The 14,418-nt window shown below is 34.4% G+C and overlaps 1 protein-coding gene across 1 annotated transcript in view; it reads right to left on the reverse strand.

Moving 5' to 3' along the window:
* Gycbeta100B (guanylate cyclase soluble subunit beta-1-like) overlaps positions 1 to 14,418 on the reverse strand; it is a 106,262-nt gene that overhangs the window by 20,308 nt on the left and 71,536 nt on the right. The window contains exons 5-7 of the mRNA XM_035365313.2: positions 9,537 to 9,946; positions 6,123 to 6,389; positions 1,967 to 2,204 (exon numbers count right to left, since the gene is read on the reverse strand). Of these exons, the coding sequence (XP_035221204.1) occupies positions 1,967 to 2,204; positions 6,123 to 6,389; positions 9,537 to 9,946 (915 nt within the window). The remainder of the gene's footprint in view (positions 1 to 1,966; positions 2,205 to 6,122; positions 6,390 to 9,536; positions 9,947 to 14,418) is intronic.

A 14,418-nucleotide genomic window follows, 5' to 3' on the forward strand; every position in this document is an offset into this window, starting at 1 on the left:
AATGATAATTATTTAATATAAATTATTCTTTTCTAATAGAGTTCAACATAGTAATATCAGCTGTATTCTTCGAAGTAATTAATAAGTGTTTATTTAAAGACGTTCCCACATTCTGAGCTTCCGAAATACCATGTGCAGCACATATTCTCATTCTTTACTGTTATTTTTAATCCGAATAGCATATTTGCTGGCGTTAGTGGATTTAGTGTTTCGCTTTAATCCGGTACCAATCTTATAAGATTTTTTATCATTATTTAGTGGTAATTCTTATAAGATTAGTGGTAATTTTATGAAATAATTTGCACTATAATCTATTGTGTTATTTCTGGCTTTGCGTTTCTCTTTCAAGTGTCGAATTTTGAAAAGCGACCTACAGCTTCACAGGATGAAATCAAACCAATATTTCTGTAACCATTCTGTATATTCTGTATAATATACCATACATATCACAATATCCCATTCACAGAATATCCTATTTTAGTTCTTAACACTTCACAAGCTCTTCTGTAAGCCTTTTCATCGTTTAGCATCTTATTTTATAGTACTATGATATCACGTTTTGGCATCTTAATTTTTTATCTTAAGCTCCTCATTTGCTAGCTGTTTCTCTTTAATTCATTTAATTCCTCTGAAAATCAAGATCAAAATTATTCTAATTTTTCTGTATTTTTTATTTAATTGATTCATTGATCCTTTGGGTAAGTTTTAAGACTATTATTACCCAAATTCCATTTCATATGAAGGCCCATCACTGAGCAGTAAAGTCGCTGAACACTGGTTCAAATCCCGGCGAACGTGCTGTCTGCATGGGTGCTTTCGTGATTTTCCCCATGTGTAAAATGTACACGAGCCAGTTTCCTTTAGAAAGTCCTCCGAAGGCATCCCTCAGGTATATAGTCCTCGAGTGCTTTGCCATAATTAAATAAACCAAACCAAGGCATTCCATATGATGTTCATCATTTAAAAGCCTCACAGCTTCAAAATTCCTGCACGTTCACTTACATTTTAGTATCGGGACCCTGCTGCTGCATCTTTTTTGCAACCTGTATAAGTAGTTTTCCCATTACAGTATTAAACCAGCAGTGAAGTTACGTTACAGGACACATTCAACATGTTAATTCCTTGATTCTGTCAATTCCTACAAGAAAACCTTAAATACTTTCTTTCACGATTGATCTTCCCCATGGGGTCTTTTTATTGTTGATAGGTGGGCATAGCAACTCCCACTGAAGGCTAAAGATATTTATAAAAACATCACGGGTAAACCTGCCGTTGATTTGTTTTAACCTTAAAAATGAGGATCTAATGCTTCAGCTAGTCTTAAAAAATAATTTATAATTCTTAATGATCTTTGGGTTGCTCGATATCACGCAATAATCTCCCAAATTAATAATTTGTGTAGAAGACTGAAAGGTCAATAAGAATAAATTACAGTTTTATCGTAAGTATATTTGTATAATATAAAACTTATTTCAACACAACATTAAGTTATATTTCAAGGAACAGTTTGGGAGATGTTAATTGTTTTGAAACCATTTTCGCAACATGGAATTTTAACTCATCCATCTAATCACTGCAGCAATGGATAAGAATTCCCTCAGATTATTGCTGCCCCTTCCACACTGGACTGATTTATATAAACGTTTCTTGTCCACACAGAGAAAGAAGAAAATATGCTCTAAAATGTAACAGTGTGGTAACTCAGGGCAGGATCAGAATTTAGTGTATAGACCTAAAAATAATTAACAGTTTTTTTTATCAAAGTACGACAGCTGTCCTTGGTGATCACCGATAAAGAAAGAAGGTTTATATTTTTTCCCTCCCTTCGACATTATTATATTATTCAAGGTTCGACATTATTATACTTATCACTTATTACACGTTGAAAGTTGCAAGAATTTAGGTATTGTTTTACATAACTAATAAATATACATTACAAAAGTCTCTTCAGCGTTTTTAACTTCACCTTATAAATGTTGGGGTTTTTCTTTGGATCCGTCAAGACATCGAAAGTTGTATAAATATTATTAAGAAGTTGCACAATTTTTTTGGCTCCTTTAGAGTCGGAATTCTTAGCGCAGTACTGGCTGAATCCAACTATGCCGCTGAAAAGGATTGTCACAGATTCATACTTTTTTGCTGGTACTGGCCTTTGGTGGCGTAATTCGTTCGCCACAGACGGAGGCAACACTGAATAAAGCAGTCTGTAAATAGAACAGAAATATTAATGTTAAGGAAATCATATTTCAAAGAATAGTAAATTTAATTTATTGAAAGGGAACCATAAATTTTATACGCAAGCAAGTGTTGAATTATGCTTATCATACTTTATGCGTTTGAGTCTTTAAACAAAAGGTAGAATTATTTGCCAGACTAATAGTCTGCCCTTAAAAGTGCTTTTACTATAGTACACCTTTTAAGACACAGTTTAGAAAATGTAGCAAAGGTGTGTTAGAAAATGTAGACTGTGAGAGAAAGATCCGTTTAATATTTTCATTGTTTGCAGTATAAAAAGTGTCTATGTATCGTGAATTTCTATTTATGCACCGGGCCCACCAGCGGCCAAGCGGTAAAGTCGCTGAAACACTGGTAGTTCGGTCCGAGGTTTGAATCCCGCGAACGGGCTGGCTGCATGGGTGTTTTCGTGGTTTTCCCCATGTGTAACGTGTATACGAGCCAGTTTCCCTTAGAAAGTCCTCCACGAAGGCATCCCGCCCCGTAGGCAGATTTCTCGAGGCTTTGCCGTAATTAAAAATAACCTAATAACCTAACCTATTTATGAACCGAAAACATAATCCATAACGGTCCTCGTTTTTGAAAATAGTTTATACTTAATTATATTTGAGGTAAATATTTTTAATACTCTTTCACCGTCGATTACTGATTTCCAGAATTAGCTATGAGTTACCCCTCTTACTTTCTTTTGTTTTGTATGTGAGAATATTTCTTTTGTGAATGGAGATTGAATGTTTCATAGATGTCTGAATTACTAGTTATAAGAGTTTAACAACTGACAATAATAAGCAGTAATGATTCAAATATGTTACACTGCCAGTAGATAAAATTTTCAGTTTTAGCGAAATTTTACCCACTTAATTCATTTTATTTCGAGGGAAACGCTTTGTATGAACATTATTTGGTACTGTACAACAATTTTTATGATGTGTTTTTCTTTAATCAAAACAGAATTACCACCACTTTCTGTTCCTAAAAGACGTTAAGCGTCTTTGAAGTAATTTTTGTTTGAAAACTTTCGCATATAATATTCCTCGTTAAATTTTCAGGGTCCACGTTAGTGCAGTATTTCGCTCTCATACATTCAATTAGAGGTAAGAAAAGTTGTGCACACTGTAAGATTTCCCCTTCCGTTTAATTTGCAAAGTGTTCAGAAACAACTTTATACATAGGTCCATCAAACCAAAAAATCACATGATCTCAGATCTGGGGAATGTACTGGCCATGTTACTGGAGAGTAATGGCTGTTCTTTCATTTCTGTAATGACTATTAAATAGTCGCTTACCTTAAGTTGCGATATGGAGCCCTATTTTACATGAAAGTTATTACACTTTTAAAGAAACACTTTAGAAAATGCTTCCGAATATTCTGAAGCTTAACCTGCCCCAGGTTTGGTTTAATATTTTGCTTTTCAAAACGCATTCATATCAATAGACATTAATAAAACAGGTAAGAAGGCCTTCCGGAACGACTAAACAAGGAAGAACCAGCGGTGAATGTTGTTGTAAATGCTCACCAAAAATGACTATTGGGGGATAAAGAGGCCCTGACGTAGTACATGCCCTGAGATAAAGTTTGGGTTTCTCATATTCCACAATTTTGCATGTTGACAGTACCGTGGATATAGAAGTGTGCTTCACCGGTTTACACTATGGTCCGTGGACTTCATCTGAGCAAGAAAGTAGAGCACAAAAGCCTCTCTTGCAATCTGGCCCAAATATAATAACTCTTGAGACTGGGTAGAGTTTTAAGGATAACATTTCAAGGCATGTGTCAAAACTCTGCGCATAATACTCGAAGCTACAACCATCTGCCAATGCTAGGAAAATTGGTAGATCAAATAAGTATTACTGTCTTCTTGCTTCTATACCAGCGCTATATCATCAAACAAAAGACACTAATCCCAAAAAATAAAGCAATGCTGGACATCTTGGCAACACTTGGAATGGGTCTGTGTGATGCTACTTAATTTCTCATTTCTAATAATTGTACAACTGATTTCTCATTTTCTAATATTTCACTGTTTTGCCCTTGCCTTTAATTAATTGTACTGAAGGGAAAGTTTAGTACTTTAAAACGCTATTAACTCTTATTTTGCTGTTCCGTATACTACGTAGTTATGGTTTTAATGATTTCACAGCTGATCGTATTTTTCCTAAATTACTCCATTCTGCCTTAAGTTTCCAATTAAAATAAGATGATATTACACTGGTTATCATAAATTAAGGAAAAATCATAAAAATCACGATTACTGAAAAAGTTACATGTGGAATTTAATGAAACTTACCCACAATATACAACACATAGTATGGTATCAAATAACATAAAAAGAAATTATTAGACAAATATGGTAGTATAGAAATTAGCACATGTATAAAATGAACAAATCGAAGGTGTCAGTTTGCTACAGGAAAAGTACCTTCAATATGGAATATGATCGCCTCTAGAAGCAATACAGCACATACAGCGATGTGTGATGTTTTCAATTATGCGGTCTATCAGTTTCATAGGAAGCGAGAGCCATTGCTCTTGCAAAGCAGTTGCAAGCCCGACAAGGGTCTGAGGGGGCGGATTAAAAGCAGCTAGACGTTTGCCTAAAGCATCTCAAACGTGCTCGATAGGATTCAAGTCCAGGGATCGAGCTGGCCACTCCATGCGCATAATTGAATCATCTACGATCTGTTGAAGGTAATCATCTACGATGCGAGCCGTGTGGGGTCTTGCGTTGCCGTCCTGTAACAGGAGAGCATCACCTATTGCCCCAGCATATGGGCGCACATAAAGATCAAGGATGTCATCTCTATAAATCGGAGCATTCACGGTTTCCCTTTGGAAAGACATGGAGGTCTGAGCGTCCACCCAAAGAGATGTCACGCCAAACACAGACACTGCCCCTTCCGTATGCATCTCTTTCACGGATGTTTGACGGATGACAACGAGTTCTAGGTTCTCTCCATATAAAATAACGCCTACTATCGCTTTCTAGACTAAACCTGGACTCAGCGGTAAAGAAAACCGCCCTCCATTGATCAGGCGTCCAGTGGACATATTGTCGTGCCCACTGAAAACGGTCCCTCCTATGACGTGACGTGAGCGGCACACAAATGGCTGGTCGCCTCGCATACAGACCGCCTTCGTGAAGCCTTCTACTCACAGTTGACGTTGACACGAACCTTCCGGTGGCTGCAGCAAGGGAGGATCTAAGAAGAGTCGGAGTAGCGGTTCTGTTTCTGCGTGCACATAATGTCAAATATCGGTCATCGGCACTCGTCGTAGCAGTTGGCCGTCCTTGGCTGAACCTCCTAGATGCCGAATCTGTGGTTTGAAATTGCCTCCAAAGTCTATGAACCACAGAAGGACAGACATTTGGCCATCTGGCCACTTCTGTTTGACTTTGTCTTGCCTCTAGTCTCCCAATGGCTCTCCATTGCAGTTCTGCAGGCAAATGATGCCTGGAGGTCACTGTTACGAATTGGTTTTCTCAGATTTCTTATGTCACTGTCACAGTGAAATATGTGGGCTTGCTCTCAAACATGGACTTTTATGCTCCTCGCAGATGACGTATTCCAAAAGCAGCGCCACTAATTTGCATATCGCAGTTTTACTTATTACTTGGCAACATGTTCAAAGTTTACACGATTTGGCTTATTTTTGAAGTGGTTATCGCTATTTTTGTGATTTGTCCATAATTTATGATAACCAGTGTATATACATACAGTAGAACTGATTACAGCATTCTAAATTTACGTTTAATTGCATCAGATTAGGAGCTATATATTTTTATTACTAATTTTAAATAGAATATAGTGTATGTTTTGCATACTTATCAGTAATATAAGATAAATTAAGGGTTTATACAAAATCTAGCAGTAAACGAGAACCTTACTTGTCAGTTTTCTTTTTTTCATCCTCAAGTTCACGGTAAGTTTGCTGCAATTTATCTGTAAGTATCTCAAGATTTCTTGTTAATTTGTATTCCGCTTCAAACTGTTCCGACAGCAAAACAAGATCTCTTGTAGCATCATGCAAGGGAATGTCACTCAAATACAGGCCTCGCCTGTTAAGGTCATCCAAATTGAGGACGCTTGGCGAACACAGGAATAACATCAAATCGGTTTCCGGAACGTATAACATTTGTCCCTTGAGTCTCATGCTGAAGAAAAGAAATGTGATTAAGTATGTTGATGCCCATTAAAATATTAATATTAATACAAAATAAGTGTTCCGGTTTAGAAGCAATAGACATAGTTAGAAATTTGCAAAAAGAAACGTAAATCCAAGAGTACATTCCGAAAAGCATAACAGTGATCAAGAATTTAAGGTTACTGAATACTAGTTATTCCGTTCGCTCATCGATTTCAGATAAACAGATTATGCTGCTTTCTTTCTAATGAAATGAAAACTGTTCTTTATTAGAATAGGTGTCAATTTTTCTTTTTAACATGCATTTCAAGACCTCAGTTTTGAAGTAGATAGCGCTCACCCACTTATTGTAACAAACTTCTTTTTATCTAAGCTTCAGATCTGAATAAAGGTTTCAGAAATGCCCTTACGTTTAGTGATATTCCACAAAACTATAAAAACCAAGAGTTTTTATACATTTTTGGAAAAAAAAGCGTTAAATATTCGAAAATATTTTAAAGCACAAAATTAATTTAAAATTATGCCAAAAGCTACCTTAGATTTACAAACTCATTTGGTTTATTTCGAAGCAGAAAATTTGAAATATCAGCGATATTCTTGCCACGACTCAAACTCCTTACCTTCCGATACTGGCAAAAACGTGCTTTCCAGTTATGCCACGAAGGCACGCTGTAAAAGAAGAAAATTTCTTACATTCTTCACTACTTAAAGAGGGACTGGAAAGGAAGAGAGGCAGTCGCCAAATCCAGGAGGTGGCGAATTATCTTGCGCATTTTAGTTCGAGTGCCACTTGTAGGGTCAATGCGGTCATAAGAATATTTTAAAATAGATATTTTGTTTCTGAAGGGGTTAATTAAATCACGCTCGAAACTGGAAAAGTTATTTAAAATCTACGCCAATTTAAGGCTGCTTGTAAACCTAAGTTTCACACGGACATGATTTTCGAAAGAAATTTATTTATTTAGAAAATAGCGTGCATGAAATTTTGCATTGATTTCTAAAGGTTATAATTTTGAATAGGATATAAGAATTTTATTTAATGTTTATTTTAATTGACAAATACTTAAACTGTATCCTTAGTTCAGTTGTTTGTTTGTTGATTAAATTATCTTGTAGAATTTTATGTTAAGTAACCAGTTATTATCATTTAAAACTTTACTTTACTTCTTTTTTCAGCAATCATCACTTGAATGCAAATTAGATTTAGAATATTTAACCCAAGGATTTTTGAATCTTTTAGAATTAGATGTTCTGGCAGCTTCGTTTTACAGTTACGTACTATCCCCAGCTCTGACAAAATTTATTACGGCCTTGAGCTATTTTGCTAGCCGATGTTATAAGCTCGCAGCTAATTGCTTGAGCCAACTTAAGTGGACTATTTTGTGAGTAGTCTCAGTAGAATGTTTTGAGAGTAGTTTCAAATCACGCTACTTGAATTTAACTTCAACTTATGTTATTTTAAATACCCGCGAAGTCATATACTGTAGCACAAAATGTGCCTTTTGATAATTTAAAGAATTCAATAAAAAATTATTGTCGCCTTCGTAAAATTTTATCATTTTAATTCAGATTAGAGTGACAACTCGATTGTTAGTCTTTCAGGTTCTGAAGGTCATTGATTTAAGCTTTTCTATACAGGAGAAACCTCCAGCCTTTAAGGCGTTTTTGATTGATTTGAAAACTATTTAGAGCCTTGGATCGAAATTTAGGCATTTTGATTAATTTATTGAAACAAATCATGAGGTGATTATAATATTGCTTGCACCTATACCACCAGTACAAAAAGTGTTTGACAAGATTTCGCGCTAAACATTGCTTGTTAAAATGATTTGGATGGGAAGTGGAAGAAACATTCTAAGCTTTGTAGATAGTTGCCTTAGAGATTGATATTCGCTGTCAGTTTTCTAAGTGGTTTCGCTCTGCCAGTGGAATGCTCAGTCGGAAATATTTGCATTGGTATTGATTGAATTAACTGGGGTAAGAAATCAACTGCGTAAATAATAACTTTGAAGTGATATTAATATAATGGTGTTACCAATTCAGAAGTCAAACAACAAAAATCAGCGTTATACCTACAAAATTTTGTAGGTATAACGCTGATTTTTGTTGTTTGACTTCTGAATTGGTATTTGTTCGGCGTGTTATTGTGTCTTAATTATAATGGTGTTAGTTAACACGGAGGGTTACATAATGTGGAATATGATATAAGTCAAATTTCAAAATAGACTGAACGTTAAAAGTTTAGTAAATAAAAGACAGAGACTTTTACTTTGAGTGGAGCAAATTGCTAAATAAAGTGAAATGAGTTTCACTGTGTGATGAGAGCCTAGAAGAGGTGAACAGGCAAAATCTAGCGAGCCAAGACCTCTCTAGAATTCAATAAGCATGTGTAAATAATCGTTAATCCAGTTCAATACTCTGTAGACCTTCTGCTCCGCCCCCCTGTGCAATCCTCAAGTAGTTTTAACTGTGCTACTTGTATGCAAATATAACTTTATATTATTCAATTCCGTATTTTAATTCTTTTCAATGTAAATACATTAAATGTAAATCATAAAAATTTGGTTTGTTCGGGAAAAAATCTTCATCTTACTCCAAACAAACGGTTTTTAAATCTAAGAGCAAAAACTGAACGGAACCTAATTACTGCCGTGTTAAATTCGGACTTCGTGTAGACGGTCAGGAGATTTATCTTCCCGTCTTACAGTGAAACAAAATCGACTTCAGAAGAAGGTTTAAAATTAACCTTTTGATTAGTTCTTCAGTTACAAAAACTACACAGCTCGTGTAGCAATAGAGCGTCACCTCTTCTTGAAGAATGAGCAGTGCACAAAGATTAAAGCAAACTTATTCAATTAAACTATATATTGGCAAAGCAAAGTAAGTTTTGGAGTAAACTTGCATGTATTTATTGCTATGCTGAGGATATCTGTCTAGTTCAAAGCAATAACAATTTTTTAATATTTTAAGTTATTTTTAAATAAGAAGTTAATAATTCCTAGAGTAATGAACTACTGAATTATTAGTTTATTTATATAACGTATAAGAGAAAGTCAATATTATTGCAAACTTTATGAATAAGATTTATTAATATAACATACGAGTTTATTTAAAACATGTAGTTTTGTCAGTAAATTAGAAATGTAACAGAACCTACCTTTTTTCCGAATTTTCCTTATCCAGTGTTTTCAGGACAAAAACTGTATTAATGTGGGCCAAAATGTTATTAAATGTGAAATTTACATGTGGACGAACCATTGTAAACAATTCAGTAACTCGGCAGGTTGGTTGAGTAAGAGATGGTAAAACTCTTGCAACCGAAGTCCCAGCTTGACGAACAAAATGGTTGCGATCAAACATGATGTGAAAAGGGAAAGCTCTGCAGAAAGTGGCTGGACTAATTTTGTTCTCCATGGACAATGTCTCGAACTCCTCCGTTTCTTGATCTGTTTGATTTTTTGAAGCATTGCGATCCCTGATTGCAAATTGTACGTGATCACACGTGCTGCTTTTTCGCTGGACAACTTCTACTTCAACCTCAGTCTTGTGGAGTTTAGAAGCCACTGCCTGTAAAATCAGACAAAAGGGTATCAGATTATTCTTTATTACGTCTGATCTAATATTTATTAAGGATAAGGTTTCTTGTAAAGAGCAACATTAGTTTTAATAGCCATCTTTTAATTTAATCGTTCAGAGGAAACAATGAAAGCTTTACTATTATTTATGTTGTAGAAGGAATAAGAACTAGCGAAATTTTAAAACTGGCATTTAATTCCTTTAATTGGCTATACGATTACCAAATTTTTTTAGGTACTTTAAAAATTTGTGTATATATGTGATGTACTGGATTATTTTTGTTTTGTTGATAAGAAGTATGAATTTCTTCAAATTATATATTTAAGTGTATTGCTCATGAGCAAGGAATTATTTTAAAAATGCGATGTAAAATTACGATATAAAGATATAAATAATGAAGGCGGCAATCTAAACTAATTTTATTTCTGATGTTTCTTATATAAAATTAAATTTGCTTCATACAGTTTAGAATATTATGAACTAAAATTTTTTTTAGGAATATTTACATTTTGTTAAGCTGTAATTTTGAAAAGAATACTTGTTCACAGCTTCCACTTTTAAGTGCTAAAAGAAACAATAAGGAAGTATGATTATCTTTTCTGAAACAAGCATAAATTTGTATACCAAATTATACAAAATAATTTTGTTGCAGGTTTTACAATTTTGTAATTAAAACTGTTTTGCTTGAATCTACATAATGCCTTACAATGAATTCCTTCAGACTGCTGATTTAAATACGGAAACAAAAAGACATTTTAACAAGGCGTGAGCAGTGTATATTAAGTTCTACGACAGATCTGGGATTAGCGAGTAAGTCCTATCATTCCTGAAAGTCCTTGACATTCAGAAAAATATTACCTTCTTTAGTTAATGACGCTTATTCCATTTTTACAGCTAGTTCCAGAACTTCCAGAGTTCTTACTGTGAGTTTTTCTCTGATCTAAATAAGATTGTGAAGCTTTTGATCTCATTAAGCATTTTGGTTTCACAATTGAAAGTTCAGCTTGGATACTTACGCTTTCCTGACACTTTGAGCAGAATACGGTCCTAGATTACAATGTAAATATTAGTCATCTTGATAGATAGTGTACTATACTTCATTGCGGAAACAGTTTGCAAACACTTTGTATAATTTGTTAGTAAGCGTCTAGTAATGGACAGTATAATAGACAGTATTAATTACCACCAGGGCGATAAGAATCCTATTCTAGTTGCGTTTCTGTAAAATGACTGTAAGATTGACAGCACTTCCCTAAATTCACGCTAATGTGAGAAGAAAGTAAAAAGATCGTTCAGGTAACAGCTTTTAAAATTTCCGTTGAAGATTACATTATGAATCTCTAAAAACATCTAACTAAATATCTAACTTCAGAAAATAAAATACTGGTTTTCAGAGGAATGGAAATATTTTAAATGAAAGTTTAAAAAATGTAATTGCAGGCATATTTACTTACAAACTTATGTACAGCTACGGAACATGAAATTAACGGAGATTTCATTAATTAATTTTTAAGACTTTCTAAAGAAAAAGAAAAAAAAAAAAAAAAAAAAAAAAAACGAGTATAAGGTGTCAAAAAATTTAAAATAGCTGCAAACTTAAAATAATAAATAAAGTAACTTGCAGAACAAGACATTTTTTCTCAATAACTTCGAAAACCTAAAAATTCATGTCCTTGATATTGAAAAGATTAGCTTTTAAAAGAATCAATATAGTAGTGTAGCCTAAAATATGAAACTCTTTCATTTATTATAAAGGTAAAAGAGGCAAAAAGAGATATTGAAAAGTAGTTCAGTTACAAAATGCTCAAATTATACTGATTTTCCAAACAATATGGGAAAAAAAAACACCTCTTTTCTTCGCTTACATTCCAAACACTTGAAATATCAATAAATTTCTTCATACGTATACTCCTACCAATACAATATATAAAGATATAAATTAATAAATCATATGAATTACAGATTACTAGCAAATGCTGTTACCAAATCTTCCTTCGATCATTGACGTATTGTGTTTACTATATGACCAAATTAATTTGAATAATCTTTTTCATAGTAATACGTCTCATTTTTATTAATGGCAGACACAAATATACTAAATTTTCATTATCACACGAAAAGCTAGGTTTCCTGTATTTAGCCTGCATTTCAATAATAATCAGGAATGCAAAATGTTTGTGGATCAAAATAACAAACGTATAATATAGACATTTCACGAATTATAGCATAACAAACAATTACAGAATGTTTCGAAACCTATCACAAAACAGAGACTAACAAAAACAGTAATCAAATATTTTATGTAAGTAATATTACTTTTAATATATACATATATATATAGTATTACAAAAATTAGAGGTATAATATGGCTACCCTAATATTATTTATTTGAATAGATGTATAATACTGGTTAAAGAATTCTTTGCCGAAATGAAATTTGTTAAAACAATTTCATTATTCTGACTACTGAGAAAATGGGAATGGTAATTTTAACAATATTTGAAAATCAGTTTACCAAGAAGAATTGCAAACAAATTATAGTTACTTACCAAATAAATTCTGTGTTAGAGAAAATAGCAAGGAATTAACTTGATGCGTTTCGCAGGAAATTTAATATTGATTCCAGTTTTCAATAAAAGAAATTTACTTTTATTTATACCCTTGCTACGAAAGTTTCATAAAAATATAATACAATTCAAATTTGTTGAAAATGGACTCCGCAATTACAAGATAAAAAACAACTGTAATTTCCTTTGAAATAATGTAATGAAGTATAAAAGTTTAGCTTCTCAAACATTATTGAATGCCAGTATAGTTGATGGGTTATTAATAACTATAAAACTATAGATTAGAGTGCTAAAAAATGAAATTGAAAATACTGAACTGTGACCATTTCAAGAATATCTTCAATTCTACTTAATAGAATTTATTCTAACTAATTTACAATACTTAGCTTCTTTTACGTCTTTACTGTAGGCTAATTAAGTTCAGTAAAATTACAGGTATAAAACACGGGGAGTATGAATCGTAAATAGACACTGACGAGCCAAAACATTATGACCACCTACTGAATAACGCATTGCGCGACCTTTGGTCTGCAAAACAGCTGCAACTTGCCTTGGCATGTATGCCATAGGTTCGTGGTAGAAGACTGGAGTCAGGTTGTACCAAATATCCAAGCAGCGGTCACGCAAGTACGTGGCCAGGATATTAATTGGAATTAATCCTTATACTATTCGAACCACTCCAACACTATTTGAGACTTGTGACATGGGGTGTTGTCCTGCTGGAGGATTCCATTTCCAGTTGGGAAGACAGATCTCATGTAAGGATAAAACTGATCCGCAGTTATGTTCATATAGTCCGCAGCTTTCATGGTCTGTTCTACCACAACTAATGGTCCCAGAGCCGCCCATGAGAACGTCCTTCAAAGCATCATACTGCCATCACCAGCCTGTGTAACCTGTGTAACTGTGTGATCCGAAACACTTGCACTGGACCTGTATTGCATTGGGCTATTAGCTGAGACACTGTCTGGCGCCGATTTTTCTGGAGCAGTGTCCGACGTCCTTTTTCTTTGATGATGCGTGGATATCTAACACTTTGGCGTCTACTACTGACTTTGCCGCGGGACATATGCCTGTTTACCTCTATTAAACACCAGACGTCCCCGTCCTTCGTCTCCTGTCAGCTGTTATTTATCCACTTTGCATAAATACTAACAACGGCAGGTGGTGAACAATCTACCAGTCCTGCAGTTTCGGAGATACTCGTTCAGAGTCTTGGGGCCTTTACGATCTGCCATTTATCAAATTCCCTTAGATCAGCAGCCTTTTTCATTTGCAAAAGGAAGTGCAAGAAGGATTCCTTGGGTACTTGGATATTACTATGATTATACTGGGGTTCTACTGAATTAAAGCAGTATATCCCAGTAACCTAAGCGAAATCCCCGAAGGGTCTGACGGTGAAAAGTCATGATAGGAATCCCAGAACAGGAGAACATCAGTAGAATTCAAGAAGAGGCAGCCTTAGCACCTAGTAAATCTGAGAAAACAGTATAAACACACGGGCGGCATAGGAGTCGCCATCTGGTAATGGTCAGTGCGATGAAAAGACGAGCAGGCTTGGTCAGAGGGAGAGAGATTCTGCACAGTGCACACACCACGTGTCATGTGGGGAAAGTCATGTGGGGTAAATTGCTGCTTAATTTATCCAAATCCAATTAAGTCCATCTTATTTCTAAAATTAGGCAGTGATAATAAAACAATTTAGGTTGATAAGGTTGGAAAATCTTGATTAGCACTTAGGAGATAAGCCGCGTAGATATTCGTTTAAAGTGTCATGAGTGAAGGTATTGAAGTAATTCAGTTGGTCGTAGTCCTGTGCTTTAACGAAGAAGAGCTTGTGGACTTTGTGAAGAAATTTCTTTAGAGGTTCAATCTGTAGGTCTTCATGTAGAAGAT

The sequence above is a fragment of the Stegodyphus dumicola genome, chromosome X2 (genome assembly GCF_044657685.1).
Source record: "Stegodyphus dumicola isolate Sdum_Otavi_A_Nest chromosome X2, ASM4465768v1".
NCBI lineage: Eukaryota > Metazoa > Arthropoda > Arachnida > Araneae > Eresidae > Stegodyphus > Stegodyphus dumicola.